The 26,502-nt window shown below is 39.2% G+C and overlaps 1 protein-coding gene across 7 annotated transcripts in view; it reads right to left on the bottom strand.

Moving 5' to 3' along the window:
- The window catches only part of APP (amyloid beta precursor protein), a 262,507-nt gene that overhangs the window by 196,853 nt on the left and 39,152 nt on the right, over positions 1-26,502 (bottom strand). For all 7 annotated transcript variants that reach the window (XM_077878896.1, XM_077878895.1, XM_077878894.1 and 4 more), the window contains exon 2: positions 5,492-5,659. In XM_077878896.1, coding sequence (XP_077735022.1) covers positions 5,492-5,659 — 168 coding nt within the window. The remainder of the gene's footprint in view (positions 1-5,491; positions 5,660-26,502) is intronic.

Genomic DNA, 26,502 nt, shown 5'->3' on the forward strand with positions numbered 1-26,502 from the left:
TCAGCATAACACCTTCCAGGTCCCTCCATGTCAAAGCAAATGGTGGGTATTTGTCATTTCTAATGGCTGAGTTTTCTAATGCCTTGTGTGCTTCTAAGCCCACTGTGTCAGGCTATGGTCATTACTCTATTTCAGCCCCATGCCACTCAGTCTTCGTCTCTTTTCTGGCAAAAGCCCCTCTCCCCATACAATGTGGCTCTGGTTGGGCTGTCCAACAGACCACACAACTTCAAGGCCAAGGTAGACCAGTCCCAGTACAGAGTCCTTATGGGTATGGTAACTGAGCCAAAGGCAGGTGTGTGACCAAAAAAGCAGGGCCAAGCAGAATCCCCACCCCCGCCCCCCTCCCTGGAATGATAATGCACAATGGCAGAACCAAGTTGGAATACCAAGCTTAGACATACACTCTCAGAGCTACTGCTGCCATCTTCTCTGGCCTCCTGGAGGAAGCCCATCTTAGCAGGAAAAAACGAGGTAAATACATAGCAGAAAGGGTAAAAGCAGGGAACAGTAGAGGCCCCAGGAGAGAAATCCCAGGCAGTCCTGAGTCTCAGGGCCAGTATCTAACGACCCAGTTTTTCAGGCCTTTTTAAAAAATTCTGTGAGCTCACCACATCCCAAGATCCTTCCCATCTGTGGCAGAAAATATTCTCCATGTGTAAAGGGTTTAGTGAGTTTGTCACCTAGCAACAGAAACTGCCTAATCAACCCACCCTTATAATTTTCCCCTCTTTTCTTCTTTCCAAGACTCAGCTTTATCCCCTGGATCTCATTCCAACTCAGCTCTCACAGATACCTAAGCCTGGTTTTCTCATGATGGACACCTACCTTCCCCACAGTTTAGCGTAAGCTTCCTTTAGCTTAAATTCATCCCCCTGAAAACACATACAACGTAACACACACAACAAAAGACAAAGCCTTTCCCTTTTCCTTGAATTGTCCTCAAGCTCTCTGCCCCTAGATCTTTCCCCAAAGAGTTCATAGATGTCTTCACCATCCATTCATGTTATTATTCCTAAAACCTACTGCAAATTGACTTGTCCCATGCTCTTCCACTGAAATTGCTATCCTAAAGAACGACAATGCCCTTTTATATGCCAAATTAGAAGAATGTTTTGTTACAAAACAATATCCATGACTGAGAAATGGGGATTACTGGTGTCCTCAGTAGGGACATGCAGGTGTTGTTTTCCAGGGCCCGGGGGGGCAACAGGAGGGAAAAGATGACCTGATTCTATAGAGTGTATTCTTCTGACTGACTTGCTACAGCCTGAGCTACTTTACACCCCTGTAAGTGTAGATAATGTAGAAATCTGATAGCAGTGCAAGTATTTCCAGTCCCACACAATGCAGATGAGAGGGATTGCATTTCTTAGTCCTGTATATAAAATTTGTTGGGAAAGGTATTTAAATCTCTTCTAGTCAATCTGAACCAGCTTTCACATCTTCTAGGTCACCTCATTCATTAATGAACTGACGAAAATCTTTGATGTGTGTTCATTTTGCAAGAGTCAAGTTTTTGCATTGCTAACAATTATACTTTCACCTTTCAGTCTACGTCACACTTAAACTCATCACTTCTTTCACTTAGAAATTAATCCGGCTTGACTTTCAGCACCTGATGCCTCCTAGCTCTGGTCCTACTCCTCCTCCACTAATAGCATTATTTCACTCGTTCCCCTTCAACGTTGCAATTTATCAAGATTCTTTCCCAGAAGCATCACGAAGGTAAAATGAAAGTAAGCACTTAGCAAGGTAGCGTAGGACTCTGTTCACGTTCAATAAAGTTAGCTCGTATTAGCATCATCAAACTGGTCAGTTTTTATACTGCTAAAAGTATTCTACAGCCTTTCTCTCTTCCTAGATTCCCCTTTAGGAACAGGTTCTGTGTTACAATCATCACTGCCTCTTTAGCACCCAGGGATATACGTTTGAAGGAGGGAGAGAACCCCTGGGCTCTTGAAAAGTATTCATGTAATACCCTTATACTAAAATTTTTTTAATGAAAGATATATTCAAAAGGACCCAAACAAGCCTTCCACCCTGATTCCCAATCACCAGTAAAGTTCTGGTTGAAGGTCTGGGGGGATTCCTTATATCTGCTTCCTTCTCTCACTTGCCAGGTAATGGGATCTGAGACCCTTATAGCCCAGAGTCACTAGTGGTATGGGACAGAGGGCAAAAGCAACACAGTCCAACAGAAATACAATGGAGATATATCACCTATGTCATTGTAAAGATAAAATTCATACTAATAACATAGTATTTACAATTTAATAACATATATAAGTTTAAATCACCATATACAAAATATTTCAATATGAAGTATGAAATTACTAATGTGATATTTTATATTCTTTTTTCATATAAATCTTTACAATATAGTATTTATCTACAGTTCCAGCACACATTCATTTGGACTAGCTGCACTACAAATGCTCAACAGCCACATGTACCTAGTGTCTTCCTCACCAAATGGCATGGAGGCTCCTACAGAGAACCCAGAAGCTAGATTTGGAGTCAGAATGATAAAGCAAAAGGTTGACTTTTTGAAATGCAAAGCTAAATTTCTTCCCCTTCTTAAAATAAAATAATAAAATTAAAATAAAATAAAATAAAATAAAATAAAATAAAATAACACTTCCATGACTTCCTGCTGTTATGGAAAAAACAAACTCATGAAAAGGGCTCACAAGTCTGACGTCCTGGCCCTTTTCTACCTCTGTTGTATAATGTTTGTCTAAACCATCTCAAGACTCAAGACTCAAGACTCTTGCCTGTGCACATCATCCTAGTGGGTAGTGGGCTGCAAGAGGCATGAAATACCAGAATTGCAAGACAAAAGAAAAACAAGAAGCTTACTCTCCTGTCCCATGGCCACTGACAATCTGGGAAAGTCTGGGACTCAGAAGAACCACCCTGTGGCTTAGCCCTGGAACAAACAACAGACAAAGCCAGGAAGTGAAGCTACCCAGACATTAGTGGGATCTCTAAGTGGTGTGGGAATAAGGGTTGTTCTCAGGATCCTGAAAAGTAATTTTTATATAGTTGTCATACAAATGTAAAAGCATCTGATTATTCATAAGCAGCACTACAGGAAGAAAAATTTAGATGCAAACTAAGATACATGCATCAGATTAGCCATTCAAACAGAAAACGATGATGTGGTCAACATCATAAACTGAACTTAGTTCTAGCCTTTAAAAAAAATAATATTCAGAATGCATAATCTGTATGTATATTCAGAAAAGTGAAATGGTATAAAAAACCCTAAGAGCATGCATGCAGAGTTCCAATTTATCAAACTTACAACTCATTACAAAACTGTACCAAAGGAACTCTTGCACAGAATGTATTATTTCCAAAATACATATTTTAGAAATGTTGCATCTGGACAAAAGGTAATTTCTTATCAATCTCTATTATTTTTTAAAGATTTATTTATTTTAGGGGGCAAGGGGCAGAGGGAGAGAGAGAATCCTCAAGCAGAATCCCTCCACTCTCAGGATCCCAGGACCCTGAAATCATGACCTGAGCTAAAATCAAGGGTCATATACTTAACTGACTGAGCCACTCAGGAGCCCCACTTTCAATCCCTATTTAATAAATGCTTTTAATAAGAAATAATAATAGACTTAAATATTAGTGATTTTTACTTAAATATGAAGAATTATCTTCTTACATCATGGTTCATGATCCTTCAAGATAAAAATTACTTGATATGTAATATATTGTGATAATGGATGCTTCTTTGCTTCTCGAAACACAAGAGTTAATATGTAGAGACTGTCCTTCCTTAGAGTGTCACCAAAAATATTCTGTGTATATATGCAAAAAAAAGAAAACATTTTAAAAAGGAAATTTTCTAGTACATTAAAGACTACAACAAAGAAAATGTTGCCAGGTTGTTTGCTGTTTATATGAAGGATAAGGAAGTTATGCCAAGATGCCTAAGATTAATTTATTTAAATGTTCTTAAAACACAAACAGTCACATATCCTAGACTGGTAATTGTCTGAAAATGTGGCATAAGATGTCTTGAACTCCAGTTATTTCAAACTGAAGTAATAAGGAAAGAATACCTATACAATATAGCATGGAAACCATAAAAATTACAAAAGGATGAAGATCTTTATGAATGGTGAGGGCCATAATTTTCAGGATATAAAAGTTAAAAAAGAAAAAAGCAAAGTACAGAAAGGTGCCTCCTGTGAGCACCTTTTTTTATAAGAAAAAGAAGGAAAACCATTTATTTTCATTTATTAGGAGGATAAATCAGAACAATGAAAATGTTGATCAATAGAAGATGGGTGCCAAGTGAGATTTCTGAGTGCAACTTTTTATAGAGTTCATAAGTTTTAACAATGTAAATGTCTTACATTTTCAAAAAAAAAATTTAATAAGGAATGAAAGACTAAAATTGGGGCAGCCCGGGTGGCTCAGCGGTTTAGTGCCTGCCTTTGGCCCCAGGGCGTGATCCTAGAGTTCCAGGATCAAATCCCACATCAGGCTGGCTCCCTGCGTGGAGCCTGCTTCTCCCTCTGCCTGTGTCTCTGTCTCTCTCTCTCTGTCTCTCATGAATTAAATAAACTCTTAAAAAAAAAAGAGACTAAAATTGAACATAAACAAGGAAAATCTATCAAATTGGTAACATAAATAGGGAAAATTAATTCTAAGAAATTTTAAATACATTATCTTGACTGTGAAACCACGTGGGATATATATTCTAAAGGTAAATGATGTGCCAAGAGATCTTAAACTTTACTCAGTTGGTTTACTGATGATTCCAACATGACATCATACTTTTTTTAAAAATATATGTATATTATATATGGTGAAGCAAGTAAATATATTAATAATATAGTGAATTATTTGGAACCAAGATTCTTCTTCCTTCTCCTATGATCCTCTGTTTTGCTTCTTAAATTCCACATATGAGTGAGATGAAATCAGAGAGGGAGACAAACCATGAGAGACTCTTAACCATAGGAAACAAACTGAGGGTTTCTGGAGGGGAGGGGAGTGGGAGGATGGGGTGACTCGACGATGGGCATTAAGGAGGGCACATGATGTGATGAGCACTGGGTGTTATATGCAACTGATGGATTGCTGAACTCTCCCTCTGAAACTACTAATATACTATATGCTCATTAATTGAATTTAAATTTAAAAGTTCATAAAAACATTTTTTTAAATCTTAAAAAAAAAAAAAAAGTGAGCATGAGAGTTCCGAGGATGGATCATAGCACACTGTAGATGTATTTGCTATCACTGAACTGTACAATGGTAATGATGATCAATTTTGTCTTTGTGTATTTGTACCACAATAAGAAAATTGGGATGAAAAACAAAACAAAACAAAAGGAGCCAAGATTTTCACAGCCAGAGATAAAAGATAAATACTTCAGAAGTGAAGTTTTCAAAAAATGACAGGCACATGCTTTACGGGCATGTGTCCACACGCGAGTCCTGGCTGCTGGAAGGGACTTACTTCTTGGCAGTACTGCAGGATGTCCTCCTTGGAGCCGATGCAGGTTTTCGTCCCCAGAGGGTCTGACTCCCATTTTCCATTCTGCACGTTCATGTGCATCCGTAGTTTGCCACACAACATGGCCACCTGAGGTTCTGCAAGCAGGCCAGCATTGCCATCAGTGGGCACCTAAGAAAATAAGCTGGGGTTAGTTATACAAATCCACGGCTCTGGGGAAGAGAGTGGGAAAGGGCTGTAAAGAGGAACTTGACAATGGAACAATACCAGAAAGAGTTCATTCTCACTTCCAGAAATTCTTACAGGTAGGAATTAGCCCTGCCTTCAACGTTCCTTGAGTGGAGCATTCCGTCTGCTAAATACATCTCCAACCACCTATAATACAGTGTCTTTTTTTTTTTTTTATGTTGAAATACAGGCATTAACAATATTGAGAAGAATTTATTCATTGAAAAGTTTATACAATTCCCCATAGCAGATTTTGCGGTGCCTACTGAAAGGTTCTGAAAATAAAATAAGGTGTTTTTCTGAAATAAATATAATCATTCTGGAGGAAACCATATTCTCATAATAATCTCCAACTGACTCACACAAAGAACAATGCCAACCCCTGCCTGATGACCAGGTCCAAGAGTAAGGTGAGCTCCCTGAGCTGGAGGCGTGGCGGTAGTGTGCTCTCTTAGGGAGCAAGTGACATTAGGTTTTGCTGAACATAAAATTACTGTAGAATTTACCATGCACAAATGTGACAAGTATGTTGGCCATTCCACTGGTTTTCCCTCAGAATATTCTCTGGTTATCACTCTCTCAGCTCTCTCTCTCTCTCTTTTTTTTTTAATTTTACTTATTTGAGAGAGAGGATGCAAAAGAGCATGAGGTGGGGTTGGGGGTGCTTAGGGGCACAGGAGAAGGACAGAGGGAGAGGGAGAAAGCAGAACCCTACTGAGCAAGGAGAGCAGGAGCCAGCCTCGGGACCCCAGAATCATGGGATCATGACCTGAGCCAAAGGCAGACACTTCACTGACTGAGCCTCCCAGGTACCTCATTACTCTCTCAGCTCTTAAGAATAGGTTAAGGGTGCTGAAGTCACCTCCCTGAGCACACGAAGCACGCTGCAGAGATTCAGCAAGGTCTCCTTCTCAAGAGTCCAGCAGAGCACCTGCTGTGTAAGTTAAGAGGTCTTAACTGTGATCATTGCAAGCAGTACACCATTTCACCAAAATAACTGAAAAGGTTGCCCTTCTGTACTTCCAACCCTTCTGTGAATAGATACTACCTTTCTAGAAGTATTTTTTTTTAATTTATTTTTCATATAAATAGTTTTAAAAGAGAAAATGGAAATTCTGAAGAATCTGTACTACCTTACTTAATGGGTTCTGATGTCAAAAGAAAAAAAAAATCAGCAAGAAATAAAAAACAAATCCATGAGAGTAAAAGCGTTATTTGAAACCAGGGAATCAAAAGACATTAAGCACAGTAATTCCTCCATTGTTAAAGCCAGCTGCTGAGGAAATGTGTGATGTCCATGTCAAAAAGAGTAAACTTCCACCAGAGGCCATTCATATAGTTGAGAACTGGATGATTCTATAATAAAGTATATCGTTTCTAAAAATTGTTCACAGGAGGGAATAAAAAACAAAACACTAAAATTGCACTGAGAGATTTCAGTTAAGAAATAGCTTCTTGACATTTCTTCCCACAGAAATGTAAAAATAGATCAAACATCTGTCCATTCTAGTCATCTTCGTATATATTTTGTCCAACCACAAGCAGATTTATGTCATTTAGAAAAAAAATATCTTGCACCGAACCCAGCTGAGACCCATCACAGACACGAGTGCAAAAGCTCCTGGCAAGATCTCCTAAATCATATTTCAGGTTAACATCTTCTCCCTAATTCTACTTTGTTAAGGTATACTGAACAAAATTCTGCCCCTACATAACCAAATGTAACAAAGAGCAGCTTGAGGCCAGCGTATCGGGCTGTCAGCAAGAATCAACAAGAATAGCTGGGACCCCTCGACTCCCCAGTCTGGGCCCCTTGCCACCTCCTACAATTTCCAAGCCAGAACCTGGCATCTCATTTTCCAACAGATGCGAAAAGCAGCCTAAGCAGAATGTTCCACAAACTTAAGGTTCACAGCTTTCCTGAGGGAAGAGGAGGAAATTCAATGCCTTGATCCTAAAAATCAGAATACAAATTTTATCAATTTTATTACTGAAATAAGTAGTAAGATAATGACACTGCAAGAAAGGCAAATGATAATCAGATGCCTGTAGACAAGGCTCTGTATGAGCTGCTATGGAGGATATAAAAGTATTTTTAATATACAACATTTATTTATTTATATGTAAAAATTTGAGCCTTGCCTTCAAGGAATTTACAATTTAGTCAAGAAATCACTACTGGATTCTCCAGGATGCTTCATTCTGCTCAAACGCATCCCTTGCCCCAAAGATGTCTAGTCTTAACAGGATCTTGGTAACTTATTTCTAAGTGAGCAGAGACTGATGGTCCCTTACCATAGTTGGTAATTATTTTATGGAATGAATTCCCTCCTTGGTAGCTCAAAATTTCTCTATACCTCAGATACTCCCTAATCTGTTCACTACAGTTTCTACCCCCTTGTCGGTCAAAAGACCTTTTATCCCATACCTTTCCCTCAAAGAACAGGTAGGTGCCAATCTCTCTCTCTGTGGCAGCCAGCCTCCACGAAGGCCCCCAAGGATCCCTGCCTCCTTTATTTCAGTTCTTGTCAGTGCTATCCTGTAATACATAAAGGTCTGTCTGTGCAACAAATAAAATAGGGCAAAATGATATGGGACTTCCTAGGAAAGGCCATAAAAGGCACCACAGCTTCTTCCTTGCTCTCTGGGATCCCTCGTGCTGGGGGAGGTCAGCCAACATGTTGTGCAGACATTTGGGTAGCTCTACGGGGGAGGGCCACATAATGAGATGAGGGACCAAGGCTTCCTGTCGACAGATGTGTGAGTGTGGAAATACCCTACTGCTGCCCCAGGCCTTCAGGACTGCAGCCATGGCCTGCAGGAGAGAACCACCCAGAAAGATATTCCCAAATTCCTGACCCACAGAAACTGAGACACTAAATGTTTATTGTTTCAAATCATTAGGTTTGGGGTAACCTGCTACATAGCAACAGATACCAAATCTGTTCTTCCTTCTCCAGCTCCCTAAGACATCCACAAATAGCCTTTGATCACCTCTACTGAAAGCAAGCAATATTAGAAAAAAAAAAAAAAAAAAAAACCTTCCTCCTTTCTCTTCTCTGCCAGCACAGGGGGGTCAGGAAATTTCTCCTGTAAAGGGCTAGACAGTGAATATTTTACGTTTTGTAAGTGAATAGTCTCTGCTGGGACTATTCAACTCTGCTGCTAGAGTAAAAAAGCAGCTTGAGACAGCATGCACGATGGGTGTGGCTGTTTTAGAAGAAAATTGTACTGACAAAGCAGGTGGTGGGCCACATCTGGCCAATGGGCCGTTGTCTGCCTATCCCATTTCTTTCTTTAGTTTTTTTTTTTTTTTTTTTTGTAAGATTTTATTTATTTATTTGAGAGAGAAAGAGAGAGAGAGAGAGAGAGCCCAAGTAGGGGGAGTGGCAGGCAGAGGGAGAGGGAGAAGCAGGCTCAGAGAGCCTGACGTGGGGCTGGATCCCAGGGTCCTGGGATCATGACCTGAGCTGAAGGCAGACACTTCACCGCTTAACCACCACCCAGGTGCCCCTGCCTATCCCATTTCTTACAACAAATTACATTAGCTGGGGATTTCAACACTCACAGATACTACCTTCTCATCTGCCTCTGAAGCCCCCTGCCATCTGGTTTACATTCCACCCATCAACTTGGCTCACTTCCTCAAAGGTCACATAATGGCCTCTGGAGAAGCCAAACAGGCTTTTTCTTCAGGATCTGTTGCTTTTCATATTCTCAGCCATACATGAATACTTCCTTGGGAGTCTCTGCCCTTGGACTCTGTTGCATTGAACTACCTGAAGTCTTTACTCCTTTATCCCATTCGTAACTCCCAATCCTTCAATTTCACAGCATAAGACATTCCTAAAGATTGGGGGCAAGGGGTTGCTTCCCTTTTACTTTTTTTAAAACATTTTATTGATTTACTGGATCGAGAGCAAGCACAGAGGGAGAGGGAGAAGCGACTCCCCGCTGAGCAAAAGCCTCAGCTTGTGAGGCTCCATACCAGGGCCCCAGGGTCATGACCTGTGCCAAAGGCGGCCACTTAACCCATTGAGCCACCCAGACCCTTCTCTTTTACTTTCTTTAAAGAGTGTTCCTTCGTGATCTCACTCTTTCGACTTCTAGCTGCAGACAGGCAATTCCAAATGAAATGATAATAATAAGATGGCAGCAAATCAACATTTCTTTAATCAGTAAAAACTACTGATACAACACGTGCTAAGCACCAAACTAGTTTTGGGGACAAAGCAGTAAATCAAGCCCTGTCCTTGCCTTGACCACCGGATGACCAACCATCCCAGATTGCCTGGGCCTGAGGGGTTTCCAGGATGTGAGACTTTGAGCACTGCAAGTGGGGAAAGTCCCTGGCGACCTGAGACAACCAGCTGACAAACACAGCAAGTAAATGTTTTTCTTTTGTTCCTACCTTGACTTCTTTTTATTTCTTCCATTCTGCATTCTGTTATCCTTCCTTTTCCCTGACTTAATGGTCCTTTTGAGGTCACCTGCGTGTATGTTTGTAAAGCCCACTACCCAAATCTTGGCAATCTTTCTCACATCTCAAATGAATGGATTTTGGTCCTATCATATTACTGGAAATTTTTTTTTTTTTTTTTTTTTTTTTTTTAAGTAAGCTCCACATCCAGCATGGAAGCCCCAGCTTGGGGCTTGAACTATGACCCTGCGATGGAGACCTAAGACACTTAACCGACTGAGCTCCCCTGCCTGCACCCCTGGGTGCCCTTACTGGAAAAGATTTTTGCCTTGTGATCTCTTCCTTTTAACAACGGTAGTTACGACCAGAAAATACATACTTTAGTTCCTTTTGGACTTTTCACCAGACGAGATCTAATATTAACTTATTTAAAAAATAACTATAAAGAATCATGATCATTTACATGCTCCATTTTCTGACAGTGGAGATTGTTTTAACAGTTCAAACTCTGATTCCTCAATAATTAGGGCCAATTATTACACTAGAAATTATAAAAGTGTATGTATGTATACATCTATTACATTTGACATTACAAGAGCCCCTTTATAAATTAATACTTAATTCACAGAAACCTGTTTCTCGGGCAAAAATTCTTTCCCAAACCAACACCAGCTGTGAACAAGATCACAGCAATTAGCTGAGAGATGCAAAGTGAACAAGAAGCTTTTCTCTTCTTTTTTCTCCCACTTGTAAAGAATTCCATGTTTAAGTACCATATTCCCGGCCCAGTGAACTAAAAAAAAAAAAGAAAAGAAAAAAAAAGACAAGCAACCCACAAGGATCCACTCCCCACCTGCATCAAATAACTGGTTTAAGAAAAGCCTGGTTGCTTCAAGCAGCCTGCTCTTGAGGCACAGAGCCAGAAGGAAGATATCCCAGCCAAGGTGGTCACTGGGGAGAGAATTCGGAGCCATCCTTCAAGGGCCTGACAAATTTTACTCAAATTCCTTTTTCTGACTGAAGCCTTAAAAAAATGGCTTAATAAATCATACACAGGGTCTGATTCAAGATCTATTAATGAAACTGAAATCTTTGGGTCCCAGAGTAAGTTATTTGCTGCCAGTGAAAATGCATGTACTCAGTAAAGCATTCCTAAAGATAATTATTCCTAACTTTTTAAAGGACTTCTCCTTTTAACAGAAATGAAATGCAAAACTCTACTAGATGGGAAACAGAGCCACTTAAGTAACGATTATATTTTAATTTTGTTTTCATCCTAACACTATCTAAGGTGACATAAGGTTACCCTGCAGCAATGCAAGACAACACCTAAAAGACTGGAAGCCTGGCATAACTGGCCATTCATGGTGCGTGCATTTCTGAAAGACTGAAAATGAAGATAATTCTTGTAAATGGAATGACTTTCCACTGACATCATAAGACCAGAGATGCTTTCCCATGGGAAAACAGTGTTCAGTGACAATGAACAAAATAACTGCCTAAAACAATGGAGCGTCCACACATTGCCTCAAAAGCAACAGTCAATTTTTTACTGAATGCTAAAAATCCCAAACTACAGAGACCTAAATATTACACCTACAAATGCTCTAAATCTTTTAGAAACAATCCTCTGCTGCCAGAAAAATATTTTAAGGCCAGCATATACAGAGTCCCGAAATGAAAAGTCTTTCCAAAGCAAGTGAGCTGGAAAACAGCCTTAAAAGGGCTTAAGGGGAAATTAAAATCAACAAAAATAAACATATATACCTAAATTCAGACCCATCCATGGAGCTGAACCTGGAAACCTATCCCGAGAACGGATACACTTTACAAGGGCAAAACCAGCTTCTCCAGCAAGCTCCCCTGCGGTCTTTCACACTGGGTGTTCCCTTTCCCAAAAAAGTTTCTCTCTTTATTATCATCAAGGAGATCAAAATTCCTTATAGAGCAGGCTTGGCAGCATTCCTCCCACACGGTCCCGACTAAAAGGGAAAAGGAACAAGGAACGCTCTGTTTCCCTGGCTGAAAAGTCTTGGTTGGCAAGGAGAGAGCAGGGATCTATAGCTTAGCTGCATCTGTGAATTTATGTAATTTTAAGGTTTGTGGCTAATGAAAACCATCTGGCTTCTGCTGTAAATGGGCTTCTCACTGGTCTCAGCGGCTGGCCTCTTACAGTGGAGTATTTGGTGCTACTTCATCAGTTCACAATTTCCCGAGGGCAGGGCCGGATTTCTATCTAGCATCTTCCTAAGAGCGCACAGTGATACTATTTCTATCACACCCAAGATTTTCTCACCTAAATACAGTTTTCCCTTCACCTGAGCATAACTTGATTATACCCCGAAAATGCTTTTACGTTTATTTTCAAAACATTCCGATTTTCCATTTTCGATGTAATTAGCTGTTCGCTAGAATCACTACCTAGAAGATCTGAGGGTGAACCCCTTTTGAGGGGGAAATGCAGTACATTAATGCTTAACACAAACACATTTTCTTCCTCCAAAGGAAAAGACTGCCTCGAAGGTTTCCTTTGACACGTCTATCCCCCCAAATCATAAGCAGAACCGAAACATCTGCTATTGCCCATTTTGTGTCTAAAAGAGGGCAATACATTAAAATTAGAATCCCAGAACTGAAAGAATCTGGAAAATCATCCATTCTAAGGAGAAGGCAAAGGCTCTGGTAAGGATTCGTCCAAGGCCACAGTGGTAAGAGGCAGAGGTGGGAGGCAGACCTACTACATATATCAAGGGTTTTGTTTATGTGACTAGGAAGACGATCAAATTAAAACAGAAAATTGCAATTTTCCTAGGTTTTGCTCCCTGTGTGTTGGTGCATGCATTTGTGGAGGGAAAGAATGGAGAGGCTTAGTTAAAGCACACAGAAAACGAAATGTGATTATAGAAACTGCACACAGTTTCAACTTACCTGCCTGGAGAGTTGGCCTCATTCGTTACAGCCACTGTTTGGGGCACAATTATTTCAGATCTCGAGTTTCAGGCTAAACTATCACAAGATTTGCCACAAGAGTGAGTAAAGAGAAAAGATTCCTTTTTGAGAACTAATCCATATATTTCACTCCTTGAAATCGGACATTCTTTTTGTTGGAGCACTGTTGACCTGGCTTCAAATGACAGGTTAGGTCTCCCTGAATACATGGTCTCTGTTGATATTGATAAAGTGAACTCTTATACTGGGACCCAGAAAATGGGGGACCACCCCAGTGGCCAGGGCCCACAGCACAAATCTTAAACCTAAATCAGCCTTCACTTAAGGGAAACACCTGTCAAAAAATTTTAACATATACCATTCACAATGTGCCAACTGAGCTTCAGCTAGTTTACCTGACCCTAGAAAATAGGACCTGCTGGCTTTAAAAGGAAAGGTCCCACTTCTTAGCCAATTATGCCCAGTTTCTGGATTGCTTCTTTTAAAGCTCTTTAAAATTCTTTCGTGCCCCAACTCCCTGGGGAACACTATACCACTGCTTATGGGGCAGGCACTGTGCTCCCCCCAATTCATGGGCTATTTTCTCTTGAGTTGAGAACATCAAATTCATAGGTTTAGTTTCATAATTTGACAATACCAACCTCTCTTCCCACTCAAAAGTCTTTCATTGGTCTGAGCTCTCCAGAGCTCCCATAAGTCTTGCATACATCCTATCAGAGATTTTCATGTCATCACTGTCTGCTCACCTCACTCACTTGAAAAGAGGCTCGCTGATGCCTCAGCACAAAATGAAATCTTCCTTAATCCTTTTGTCACCTCTGGTTTATTCTTACTGGTTTTTGTGATTCTTTTTTTTTTCCCCTAAAGCAGACCCCAAGCTCCTTCCATTTCATAACAAGTCCAGTAAATATAACTCTTGCTGCTGGTGGCCAATAGGATATCAAGAGCTCTCTCAATAGAAAATTTTGTTATTCAACACTCGCAAAATTAAATTAACAACGTTTACAGCATGAATTTTAGGCAGGCCTAAGAAGGAGTGATGTCTACTGCCTAAAACAGATATAAAATATAAAACTGGAACTTAAAAAATAGAGCCTCATAGAAGGTAACCAAATTATATGTCTAAAAAAAAGACCTATCCAGAGCCACTTGGGTGGCTCAGCCAGAGAGATCCTCTCTCTTGGTGTGTCTCTCATGAATAAACAGATAAAATCTTTAAAAAAAAAATCTATCCAATTAGTGCCCACTTAGTACGAGTCAATGTTTTATATTTTATATGTAGTATGTTTAAACTGCATGCATATATATACCATTTATATCATATATATTATACCATGTATAATTTTGTCTAGCGTGCTTACACTGGTAATAGTCAACAAATTCTTTTCAAGGTCATTTTGACATAGAAATAGCTTAACCCTTTTTTTTTTTTTAAGATTTTATTTATTTATTCATTAGAATACACAGAGAGGAGAGAGAGAGAGAGGCAGAGACACAGGCAGAGGGAGAAGCAGGCTCTATGCAGGGAGCTCGACGTGGGACTCGATCCGGGGTCTCCAGGATCAGGCCCTGGGCTGAAGGTGACACTAAACCGCTAAGCCACCCAGGCTGCCCCTAGCTTAACCCTTTAATTCGATCTTTAATTTTAAGTTTTATTGGTATGTTTCATATGGTTGTCCAATAAAACTTACAGGTATCATGTCTTTATACTATTTTGAGAGCCTCAGCACTGCTAGCTCACCAGCCTTGACTTTGTGGAGAGGGAGATAGGAAAAGAGGTAAGGGGCAAAAACCAAAGCATCAAGTTACTTAGGCCTTTCCTTCCATGATCTCATTTGACTCTGAGAAAAACCAAGGTAAGTCACTTCCACATCTACTTCAATAATCAGAAAGGCTCAAAACCTGCCTAGAAGTCTAATCAAGGCTGTTACTCTAAAACCTATACTTGCTTTTTTCTTACTAAGCCAGCTGGTATTCCTCCTACTAGTTCTTAAGCTTTTTTATTTTTCAATCTTGAGTATTGTTTTCAAATAAATTTTTCCTACTACCGTAGTAATATTTTGCAGTTCTTTGTTCCTAGCTTTTAAAAATATTTTTAGAGAAGTAAAAGGGGAAGCAAATCCACAGTTTAAATCTTAAATCTGCATTTCTTAAATTTAAATCACTAGGTGTGAACACCTAGTAACATGTGGTGACTTCCTCTTTAAGAAATCTCCCCTGAAATGCAAATGAAACTTTCTTCTAAATTTGTTCTTTCCTTACATCAGAAGGAGCAAGTTGAATCTGTGAAGCAGGGATCCAGAATTCCCAACATTCCAACTGCTAACGCATGTCCTTACCTCATCTGTGTGCACAGCCCTGTAATATATACACACTATGCAGCTAGTTAATAATGGTCATAAACACGCATGCACACACATGTACTTTACTCGTAGAGATCAAGTAAAGGAAATTTCAAGTGACAGAGTTTTCTTAAAATCTCATTCTAGCAGATCAGAATGAGTCGGTGCCTCAGTGGTTTAGCGCCTGCCTTTGGCCTAGGGCGTGATCTTGGAGTCCTGGGATCGAGTTCTACATCGGGCTCCCTGCATGGAGCCTGCCTCTCCCTCTGCTTATGTCTCTGCCTCTCTCTCTCTCTCTCTCTCTGTGTCTCTCATGAATAAATAAATAAAATCTTAAAAAAAAAAAAAACTCATTCTAGAGTTAATGCATTTAAGTCATGTGCTAACAATAACAAGCTGGAGGATCCAGAAATTGGGCTTCTCAGACATGCTGGTTTGAATGCATTGTGAAGAAATTTGATGATAACAAATGAACAATTTTCCAGTATAATTTCTGCTAGTTCTGACAGCTAGGGCAGATTAGCATTCAGTACATAATGCAACACAGAAAAATTCAAATTCTATCACTCCTCTCCATTTTAGACACAAGAACAATTCGATACATGTTCAGTGTTTGAAGTTTTACAATTTTTTATCAAATTCGGCCAACTTCAGCCAAGATCAGTGAACCCATGGGCCTGGGAGCTACAGTAAATGGTTACTAGTTTAAGCCACTGAATTTTGGGGTGGGTTGTGGCTTTGCACATTACTGTAGCAAGAGAACTAATACAGGCCATGTATTTGATAGGAATACTAAAATAGTAACAGAATCAGGGCTCAAAGTTATTTCAGAAGGTGGAAACTTTTTCAAATTGACTTTGTAAAAGTATATACAATATCCTATATTTTGCTTGAAATAATTCTTTGAAGCAGTACAGGACAGGAAAGGCACAGCTGGGTAGCAGTTCTGTAAGAAAAACTTCCAAAGGTTTTAAGGGATGAAAATGAAAGGGGGGAAAAAAAAACAACAAAACTAACTACTAACTAATGTACTCTTATGTTTCATGAACACAGGGCCCCAGATGAGCATAGGAAATCTTGCTGTGACAAATCACATCCACAAAACAAGGATGTATTCATATCTTTATATTTTTAAAAGAGTTTTTCATTTTCTTTTTTAAAGATTTTATTTATTTATTCATGAGAGACACACAGAGAGAGGCAGAAACGTAGGCAGAGGGAAAGGCAGGTGTCCTGGAGGGAGCCTGATGCTGGACTTGAATCACGCCCTGAGCCAAAGGCAAATGCTCAACAACTGAGACACCCAGGCACCCCAAGTTTTTCATTTTTAAGTAATCTCTATATCCAATATGAGGCTCCAACTTACAACCCAGACATTAAGAGCTACATGCTCTACTGACTAAGCCAGGCAGGAGGCCCTGTTTTTCATAGATTTAGATAAACACTTAAAAAATTTAAAGAAAAGGTCACCTTGGAGTGTGTGAAACTCAATAAATGAAAACAGAATCGTAAGGCTATAAGGGGGAGCCCTAATATCCTACCACTACTCTTCAATTGCATTCCCAACACGAAGAAGCCTTCTTTGCTACTCCAGGAGGAGGGAGTAGTTATTTCTCTTAGCCCAGCAACAAGCTCAGCCAATAGGAAAATTCTACAACGCAGCCAATGAGAAACTTCACCACTCTGAACTCTTGCTTTCCTTCAACGGACTTGTATTCAAAGAAGTCCCTCCCGACTTCTTCCTTTTCTCTATTGAGTAACATTCCAGTCCTTTGATCTCCTTTGGTTTGCCAAAGCTTGTGTGTCCCAAGTTGCAATTCCTCTCTTCCCCCAAAAACCCAGGTATTGGTAAAATAACTGGCTCTTTTACTTCTTAAGAATCAACAAAGGGAACAAAATTTTATCAGGTAACTTTAATGGAAATAAGAAAAAATAAAGGTAGAAGATGACATCTGAAGGAAAATCACATGTAAGTCTCTAAATGTGAAAATAGTGATGGAGTGGCTGAGAAGGCATATCATGGAGATAGTGAGCACCTCACCAAGGAGCAACTTACGTGGATGGATGATCATCTCTCAGTTTCAGAAGAGGCTGCTCAATTGGATGGGAAGTTGGAAGCGATGAAAAGTTTTTGAAAGTTTAGGATCTTCTGCTCTAATAAAATTTTGTGTGAACCCCTCACAGCTTGGCACTTCATCCTTGAAGCCTAGATTTCAGCCCCACAAAGCTTGTGAAGGAAACACTGGTCTCTCCCAAAATTTGCTCTTCTATTATTATTGGCCTGTGGGCTACTACTTTATACCCTCAAATACCTTTGTTCCCTTCTGTTACTGCATTCTTAATATAGTTCTCAAGAAAACGACTATGCTGATGAGTGTCCTAAACCTGTGCTGTCTATTAAGGGTGAATATTAGCTGCTTGAACTGAGGAACTGAATTTTTCATTTGATTTTACTGTAATTAACATAAATTTAAATTTTAAAAAATTAGTCCTATTATTGAAAAAACATTTAAGCAAGTTTATAACACTTGAATAAGCAAATCCACTTTTGACTAAATTTTATAGACTCTTATCAAAATTTTCTGATGAAAATTTAGTGTCCCAGTTGAGATCCTGATGACAGTATGCAAAATGATAGTGTAAAACACTTCAATAATTTTTACACGCCAAATAAATAAGTTAAATTTAAAATACGTTAGTAAAATTAATTCCAATTGTTTCTTTACTTTTTAAAAATGTGGCTCCTAGAAAATTTTTCATTATATAGGTGACCTACATTATATTTCTAATTGACAGTGCTACCTTAAACACATCAGACACAAGCCAATTTAAAACACAGTAATAAATGCCCATGTCAACATATTACTCATTTGTTTCTCATCAATCTTATTGTACTCACATCACTTCCTCTCAGTCTTTTTTATGATCTCTTGGAAGTGAGGACTTCAATTAGTTCAGCTGGCACAGACCAGCACATTTGTATCCAGAAACCTGATAAATATTAGATATGAAGCAGGGATCAGAGAAAACAATGGCATAGCTGGGGCATATGAGCCATATTCTATTGGTTTTATATCCTGGAACTAAAAACAAATATCTGAGTTAGAGGTAAATAACATGATGCTCTAAACACATGCCCTGAAGCTTTTAGGAAAATGGCAATCAGTTGCTGCTATCTTTAAATATGACTGATTTTGTGGGCTTCTAAATTTTTCTTTCTTTTTCTTTAGGTCTCTGTAAATGACAATTTGTGGTCAGGTTTTTTAAAAATTAAATCAAACGTATTTTGTTTTCACTCAGTAGGTTTTTAAAAGGAAATATTTTAATGAAAACAGTCTAATGCTATTAAATAGACAATGTTCCTGGCTCACATTTTACATGTGGCTGTGCAAATGCAAAATCTTATTCTAATTACATTCCTCCCATTTCACCACTAAATACTCATGCTAAGATCATATCCCACCAGGCAGCATGTCTTTGTTGAACATAAGCAGTGAGCATACTGGCCACACATAGCCTGGTTCAGCCCTCTGTAGGAGGTAGAGATATGTGCAGAAGAGGGTGGGGTGAGAAAAGGGGATGCACGGAGTTCTGGAATGTTGGGACAAGTACGCCTGTCATTTGATACCTCACGTTAAGATCATGCCCTCTCCCACAAGGCACCAAACAAGTCCTGAAGTTAAAGCCTCCTATCACCTGGGTTTAGTGGGCAGACATAGACAAGTAAGTAGAATGCTTATGAGCCATAGATAACATTTATCTTATTGCTTTGGAATATACTATCCCCTCTAATTTGCAAGCTACATTGTCAGGATTGTTCCTAGGGTCATTTCTCTTTTTAATATGAGACTCTGATGTTGACATGGTATTTGAGATATCTCATTCATCACCTGGCAAATGCACTTATGTTTAACTTTTATTCAGTATCATATTCATCATGAGGTGCCTGGGTGGCTCATTTGGTTGGGTGTCTGACTCTTGATTTTGGCTCAGGGTTGTGGGATGGAGTTCCATATCGGGCTCTGAGCTCAACACGGAGTCTACTCAAGATTCTCTCTCCCTCTGTTCTTCCTTCCCCTTGTGTGCTCTATTCTCACTCTCAATCTTTAAACAAAATCTTCAAAAAATATTATCAAGACACAGCTCTAAAATGGGCTTTACCATTAGAACTTTATCTGTAGCACTGCAACAGATATTCTAGAACTTAAGGCTAATATGCTTAAGATACAAGTAAGTGCATATTTAAAAGTTTAGTTCCTCCTTTTCTCTTTATTTTTCTTTTTACCACTGTAATATTGACCCATTCATGTCAGGAATAGGAGAAACAGTCCCAAGGGATCATTAGATGGGGAGAAGACAACAAGAAGTTTTTGAACAAACTGTAGCTGGGGTGATAAAATGGAATGCAAGCTTCCAGAAGAGATAGTGGGTTTATAAATGGAGCCAGTTTATCATTTAATTAGAAGATATGTACAGGAGGGCCATACCCACACATCGGCACCCTAGATTTACCCATATGACTTGGACTAGGGGGAAAAATGGGCATATTCCTCTATCCTTTGTCATCCCAGAAATTCATCCCTACTTTCTTTGACAGCCTCTACCAGGGCACTATGAACTCAACACAGGCGGACAGACAAGTAGGGCTAAAATGGGGAGAGATGGGTAATGGGATTCCCTAGTCTTAGACTGTCCGCAGTGAAGGTGCCAGTATACATATTTGGCCCTGGTATCTTATGGACTATCCACATCCTTTAATTTAATAGCTTTCAATTTCTAGTACTAAAATGGTACAAAATGCTTCCAAGGTTAGACACCCTTAGAAAAATATGCATTTTAGGGCCTAGTACCTTACAGACTATCCATATCCTTTAATAGCTTTATAATTTCTAGTACTAAAATGGCATGAAAATGCTTCCAAGATTAGACACCTTTACAAAAATACACATTTTGCTGTTAGGATATAATACTGTCCCTTCAATGTACCTTAAGATCTCAGAGCAGCTCTGAGGGGGGCAGGGATGTACACATCAACTTCAGAGCCCTGTTAACCTCTCTAGGAAGTCATTTCCATTTGATTTCCTACTAGCTTGAGGTGGAGCAGTTTAAGCTAGTAGCCAGATTTAAGGGACTTGTATGTTTTAGCATGGGTCCATGAGTTTGTGTCTTATAAAATGGTACCAACTGACCCTTGCCATTAATAGATTGTTTCCAATGAACAAGGAAGATCATAACTAGAAGAATGATAATTAACAAATTTTATGAAAAAGTTTTTGAACAAATTTTAAAGCAAGTCACATTCAGAGGACACTAGGCAAGCAGGAAGGGAAAGAAGAGGGAATAGAAGAATTCAAGAAAGTTAATTGAGACAAAGGAATTCAGATATTTACTATTTACTACCGTTTATATCTCTTCATATATACACACATATGCATACACTTTCTATTTACCCATAGGTAAGAAACCACCTATAGTCTGTTGGACCAAAAAATACTATAAATGAGCATGTTATATGGGGTTCAAGTATCTATACGTCAAGTGGCATCAAAGAATTCACGATCTTAAAACTTTACTTTCTATTTTTAGAATAACTGTAGAACTATTTCAGAAGGGAACATGAAGTGCATTATTTTTATTTTTTTTATTTTTATTTTTTGAAGTGCATTATTTTTAATATGCAGACAGGATATTTACATTGTGTTCTTTGGTTTATTTCCTTTCAAAGTCACATAATATTTACCTGTCATCTACTTTTCTTGTCTGCTTGAAACTCTCATGCTATTTTGTTTTTAGTACTAGGACTTTTGGTATAGGAGAAAACTGCTTTGCAAATGTAGTAGAAATTCAGAGTGAGTATTATGTTGATGTGAAGAATCTATGATAACATTCAAACAGCATTCCTGCTCATTGTTCAAATTGTATTCTGTTAACTTATCACTTTTAGTGTAAGCCAAGATTGTTTCTTTTCCTTCAGGGTTACAACACTGAAGAGTACTCAAGGTTTAAGTTTCAGGCTATAGGCTTGATAAGCAGAAGCAGATTATCCTTCTTCAATAAGGCACCAAGCCATTTCTCAAAGAAGCTTTCCCTTTCTGAAGCTATAGACTCACAATAAGAATAGTTCAAATTGCCTTTCCTATGAGAATAAAGACTATTACAGACTATAATACTAGAAGAAAAAAAATTCTGAAGGGAGGTAGCAGTGAAGAAGCTATTTCCTTTTTCTTGGCTACATTAAAAAAAAAAAAAAAAAAAAGTTCCAGAAACAATAGAAGACCAAGAATAAAAGAATATTTATATTTGTGGGTCTTACATTTTCACTTTTTTAAAAAAATATTTTATTTATTGATGAGAGACACAGAGAGAGGCAGAGACATAGGCAGAGGGAGGAGAAGCAGGTGCCAGGTGGGACTCGATCCTGGGACTCTGGGATCATGCCCTGGGCTGAAGGCAGACGCTCAACCATTGGAGCCACCCAGGTGTCCCTCATTTTCACTTAGTTCTAATGTCAATTTCAGTGACATAAAATCTGAATCTTAGCTTCTTTATCTTTAAGTAAGAAGAGAACCAACTGGTCATTAAGGGGCACAGATATGATCTAAATGAAGGCAATCTGAAAAGTGACAACGGTAAAAGTATGTGGGGTGCTATTACTATGAGGATGCAGTTGATGGTACCACCTGTAGGTATTCATCTAAGTTTTATCTTGTTAGGCTAGAAGAAAACATAATGTCTACACACTTCAAGAGTATGAACAAGGATTCCCAGTCTTTGCAAACAAGATGAGTTAAAGATCTTCTCAGACTTACAATGGGGTTACATCCTGTTCAATCCATAATTAACTGGAAATATCTTAAGTCAGAAATGCATTCAATATACCTAACCTACTGAACATCATAGCTTAGCCTAGCCTACCTTGAATGTGCTAACACAGTAGCCCACAGTTGGGCAAAATCATCTAACAGAAGGCCAACTTTATAAAAAAAAGTGTTGAATACCTCATGTAATTGCTTAAACATGGTACTAAAAGCAAAAAAAACAGAATGGTTGTCAGGATATTGGTTGTTTACGCTGGTGATCGCATTGTTTACTCCGGGAGCTGTGGCTGGCTACAGCCACCCAGCACCATGAGACAAGACTGTACCACAGATTGCTAGCCTAGGAAAAGATCCAAATTCAAAAGTACTGTTTTTTCATTTCTTTCAATCCTGAAGTTTCAAAGACATAAGCTGAACCATCAGTACTTCACTGTCTACTTGAGACCTTGCATGGTCATTTGTACTTGCCTCTCTTTCTTCCACTGCAAGCAGTCAACAAACATTTATAGAAAGCATTAGGGAATGCCTGGCATGAGAAACAGTAACGATAATAACCAACACGTACAAAATATGATCATTGACAAAGGCATGGAACAATACAAAATAAATTCCAACTTACATACCTGTGGGACTTTCTTTTACTGTGGCACCAAGAGAGTTATTTCCTAATGCAGAGAAAAGAAAATACAGCACCCACAACCCTGTCTATACCAACTTCCAAATACCAGCTATAGCCTGACTTGTTTGAAGGCCTCAGGCTCTTCTGAGGAAACAAAAACAAAAACAAAAAAAACCAACATGGTGCAAAAAGCAAGGTGGCTTGTGATCTACATGACTGAATAACCTTCACTATTAATTTCCTGACTTTTGGTAATACATTCCTGAGAGGACCATTATTTTGCAATTCAGGCAGTGTTTAAAAAAAATCGGATTGTCTTACCAGACTCCAAGATTTGCAGAAGCAGTGTGGGCGGCCAGACTCCTTTAATAAAACATTCAACCAACTATTTAAAACATTCCTGCAGCTGAGAGCCCTCAGCAGTAAGAAACTGATTCTCAGAGATTTCAGGGTAACCAGACACCTAAAGTGAAGGCTAGTGTAAAAAAATACACCTGAAAATATTACAAGGAAGAGACAGAAACTATTTTGTTGAACAGCTAAGCTAAACAGCACATGCTGATAGCTATCAAACACTTGTCCTTCTCACGTCTAACAGAGAAGATTTCAGAGTTTGATTCCTGGGTTAAGTTTCAGCAAAGTTCTGGCTTGATCCCTTATATGAAGATAAACATTTCCCAGGTATAGAACACATTCAAGCCTGGGGGCACAGGGGTGACCCAAACATCACTCACTTCATGGACACAGAATGATGGAGACAAAAACTCAGGAGGCCCCACTAAAGTGACAAAGCAGTGACTGGTTTGATTTCGAGGAGGAAGAGATGGATGAAAGTTGGCAGGGAAGAGGCAGACCAAAGACCAGAATAGAAAATGTACATGGCATGAGTGTGGGGAGAGTACATGTGAAAGGAAGAAGACAGGGTTAAGTATAAATGACCTTGAGTTTGTAAAAATGTTCAAAGCCAAGGGGAGCTATGGCCATATTTCACAGAGAGCAATATCCCATCTGTGTATGAAGGGATCGCATGGGCACTTGACCTTCTTTTGTGGATCCTTTGCTCTCTAAAAAAATTAGAATTAATATGTTAAAGTTGTGGTGGTATAAAGGGGACTGTAATTCAGGCTAGATTCATTAGCATATATTCATTATTATAGTCTTTTTCTTCTGATTTTAAAAGAAATTAAAATGGAAACATTTTCATGGGCCCCTAAAAGCATCATAGGCCCAAAGCACTGTGCCTACCATGCATAATGGAGAAACCAAACCTGGGGTGCAGGAAAAGGGGAGAAATGGATGGCCAAGAACACAGCATGAGCTTAAGCACCAGCAGAAAAATGAGCAGCAAAGGGAGAAAATAAAAATAGAAGCGGAGAGCCCTGAGGCCTGTGAATTTTAATGATGGGACCACGTAGGGTGCTGGTGGCAGGGGAAGGAATCTGCAGGACCTGGCCAGCTGACAGCAACAAGTCTCAGAATGCATCCTGCTAGAGATTTTGAGTTCATTACAATGGAATGGAAAGAAAAGAGTCACTCTAGTCACCACTTCCCTGATTTATCAGCACACATCCCAGTCTGCCATCATCTCCAGGGGCCCCACATCATACCAGGAGTTGTTGTAACCATATAGTTGATCAATCTATCTGCATTTCATTACTTTGAGTGATGGGGAATTCTTTTCATTTTCAAAACTAGCAGATGTTTAATAGATCTGTACAGGACTGCTGTTATGTCATGGCATATTGTGTCTATGTAACCTGGGTAAAGAATGATCTAGAATCTTGCATCACTAACCCATTCCTGAGCCACAGGGAAATCTTTCTGACATTGTATAGAGGGATAAGCCCTAAAATAGAGGGAAAATGTGCAATACAGACCATACCCTGCCCTTGCGGAAGAGAAGCGTTATACTGTGTGGCAAAGATTTAAGTTCTACCAAGAAATCTAACCATGAGCTGTTTACATAGGCTGAGCTTTAAAAACAAATTTGTTCAAATAAACCAAGAGAAGTACACAGCTGTGATCACACACACACATACATGATAGCATGTAGACTCAGGCTTCCTACATTACTGCAGTTGTTCATGGTATATAACTCTAAATAATAAGAATTTTAAGTAATTAGAATGGAGGTACCTTTTCAGATTTGCTAGAACGTGTTCTTTAGGCGTGGCTTTTTTCTAAAGAGGGAATGACATGAGGAACACCTAACATGAGACTACTCTGGCCTAATAAAGGTAAACTCTCAAATATCCACATGCAGTCTCTTTCTTTTATAAGCACAGCCAATCTTTAGTAAAAAGCTGCTTTAACTTGGCACTAGTCTTGCCAGTGCTGTTCAGTTATGCAGTGATCTCCACCAGGTAAAGCTTTTTAACCCACATGGATCATGAGTCACCTTGCATTTTGAGCTCCATGAAGTATTTCTAGGTAGAGGTTTATGGGTCTCGGGAAAGCCAACTGTCACAACTTTGGTGTTGCTTCTGTTACTAATACTAAACACACCACCATGCACCTGGTAGCCTCTCCCAGCCTCCCACAGCTGAGAATTACCTGGCTCAAAATGTCAATAGTGCACCTAGATTGAAAACACTTAACCTAGCCTCTTCCTCAGGGTGAAAGAGTCATGCCTTCCTCATCTCTACATTTCTGGGATAAAAGGTAAAATAATACTGGTGCTCAACTATTGGTTGAACCAAATAGGTTATCTCCCAGAACACTGAAATAACTAATTCAACTGAAAATGTAAAAAAGCACAACTATGTTAAGTTCTACAAAATACACCTGCCTTCCACAAATACAAAAAGAGATCTCTGTAATTTCTAAAAGATACTTAGAATACCAAAAGTTATTAACATAATGCATGATAAAACATACCACTCAAGATGGGCCCAGTATTGTTTTATTTACAATAATTTAAAAATAATGTATTAACTCCCCATGGGTCAATCTAGAACAGTAACCTAACAATTAAGAGTCTTGAAAGTTTTATCCAACCTACAAACAAACACAAAAGAGGTGGTAAGTCAAACTAACAAGGCTGCAGGATCATGCACTCATTACAAGGGTTCCAAGACCAAGAAATCCAACTAGATCATCTGTTCCTGAGATGCTAGCAGTTTACATAAATCAAAAGTCCTAAGAAAATACATGACTAAAAAAAAAGTTTCCAGAAACTTCTTCATGTACTGTATCTGTACACATAAATCTCCATCTCTATCTCTAAAGACTTCAAGGAGCTCACAGATGGTTCAGATGAGGGAGCCCACACCTGAAGGTACCAATATGAACCTTGAAATCAAAAGGGAGAGGTCAAATTCTTTTTTTTTTTTTTAATTTATTTATTTATTCAGAGAGACACACACAGAGAGAGAGGGGCAGAGACACAGGCAGAGGGAGAAGCAGGCTCCATGCAGGGAGCCCGACGTGGGACTCGATCCTGGGTCCCCAGGATCACACCCTGGGCCGAAGGCGGCGCTAAACCGCTGAGCCACCAGGGCTGCCCGAGAGGTCAAATTCTTGTATTATTAACCAGCTGCTTGGAGAGAAACTCTTTAACTCTTGATTTCCTTCATCTCTAAAATAGATATAATAACACCTCCCCACATAGGTTTATTATGAGATTAAAATTCAACAAT

The sequence above is a fragment of the Canis aureus genome, chromosome 30 (genome assembly GCF_053574225.1).
Source record: "Canis aureus isolate CA01 chromosome 30, VMU_Caureus_v.1.0, whole genome shotgun sequence".
Classification (NCBI taxonomy): Eukaryota; Metazoa; Chordata; class Mammalia; order Carnivora; family Canidae; genus Canis; species Canis aureus.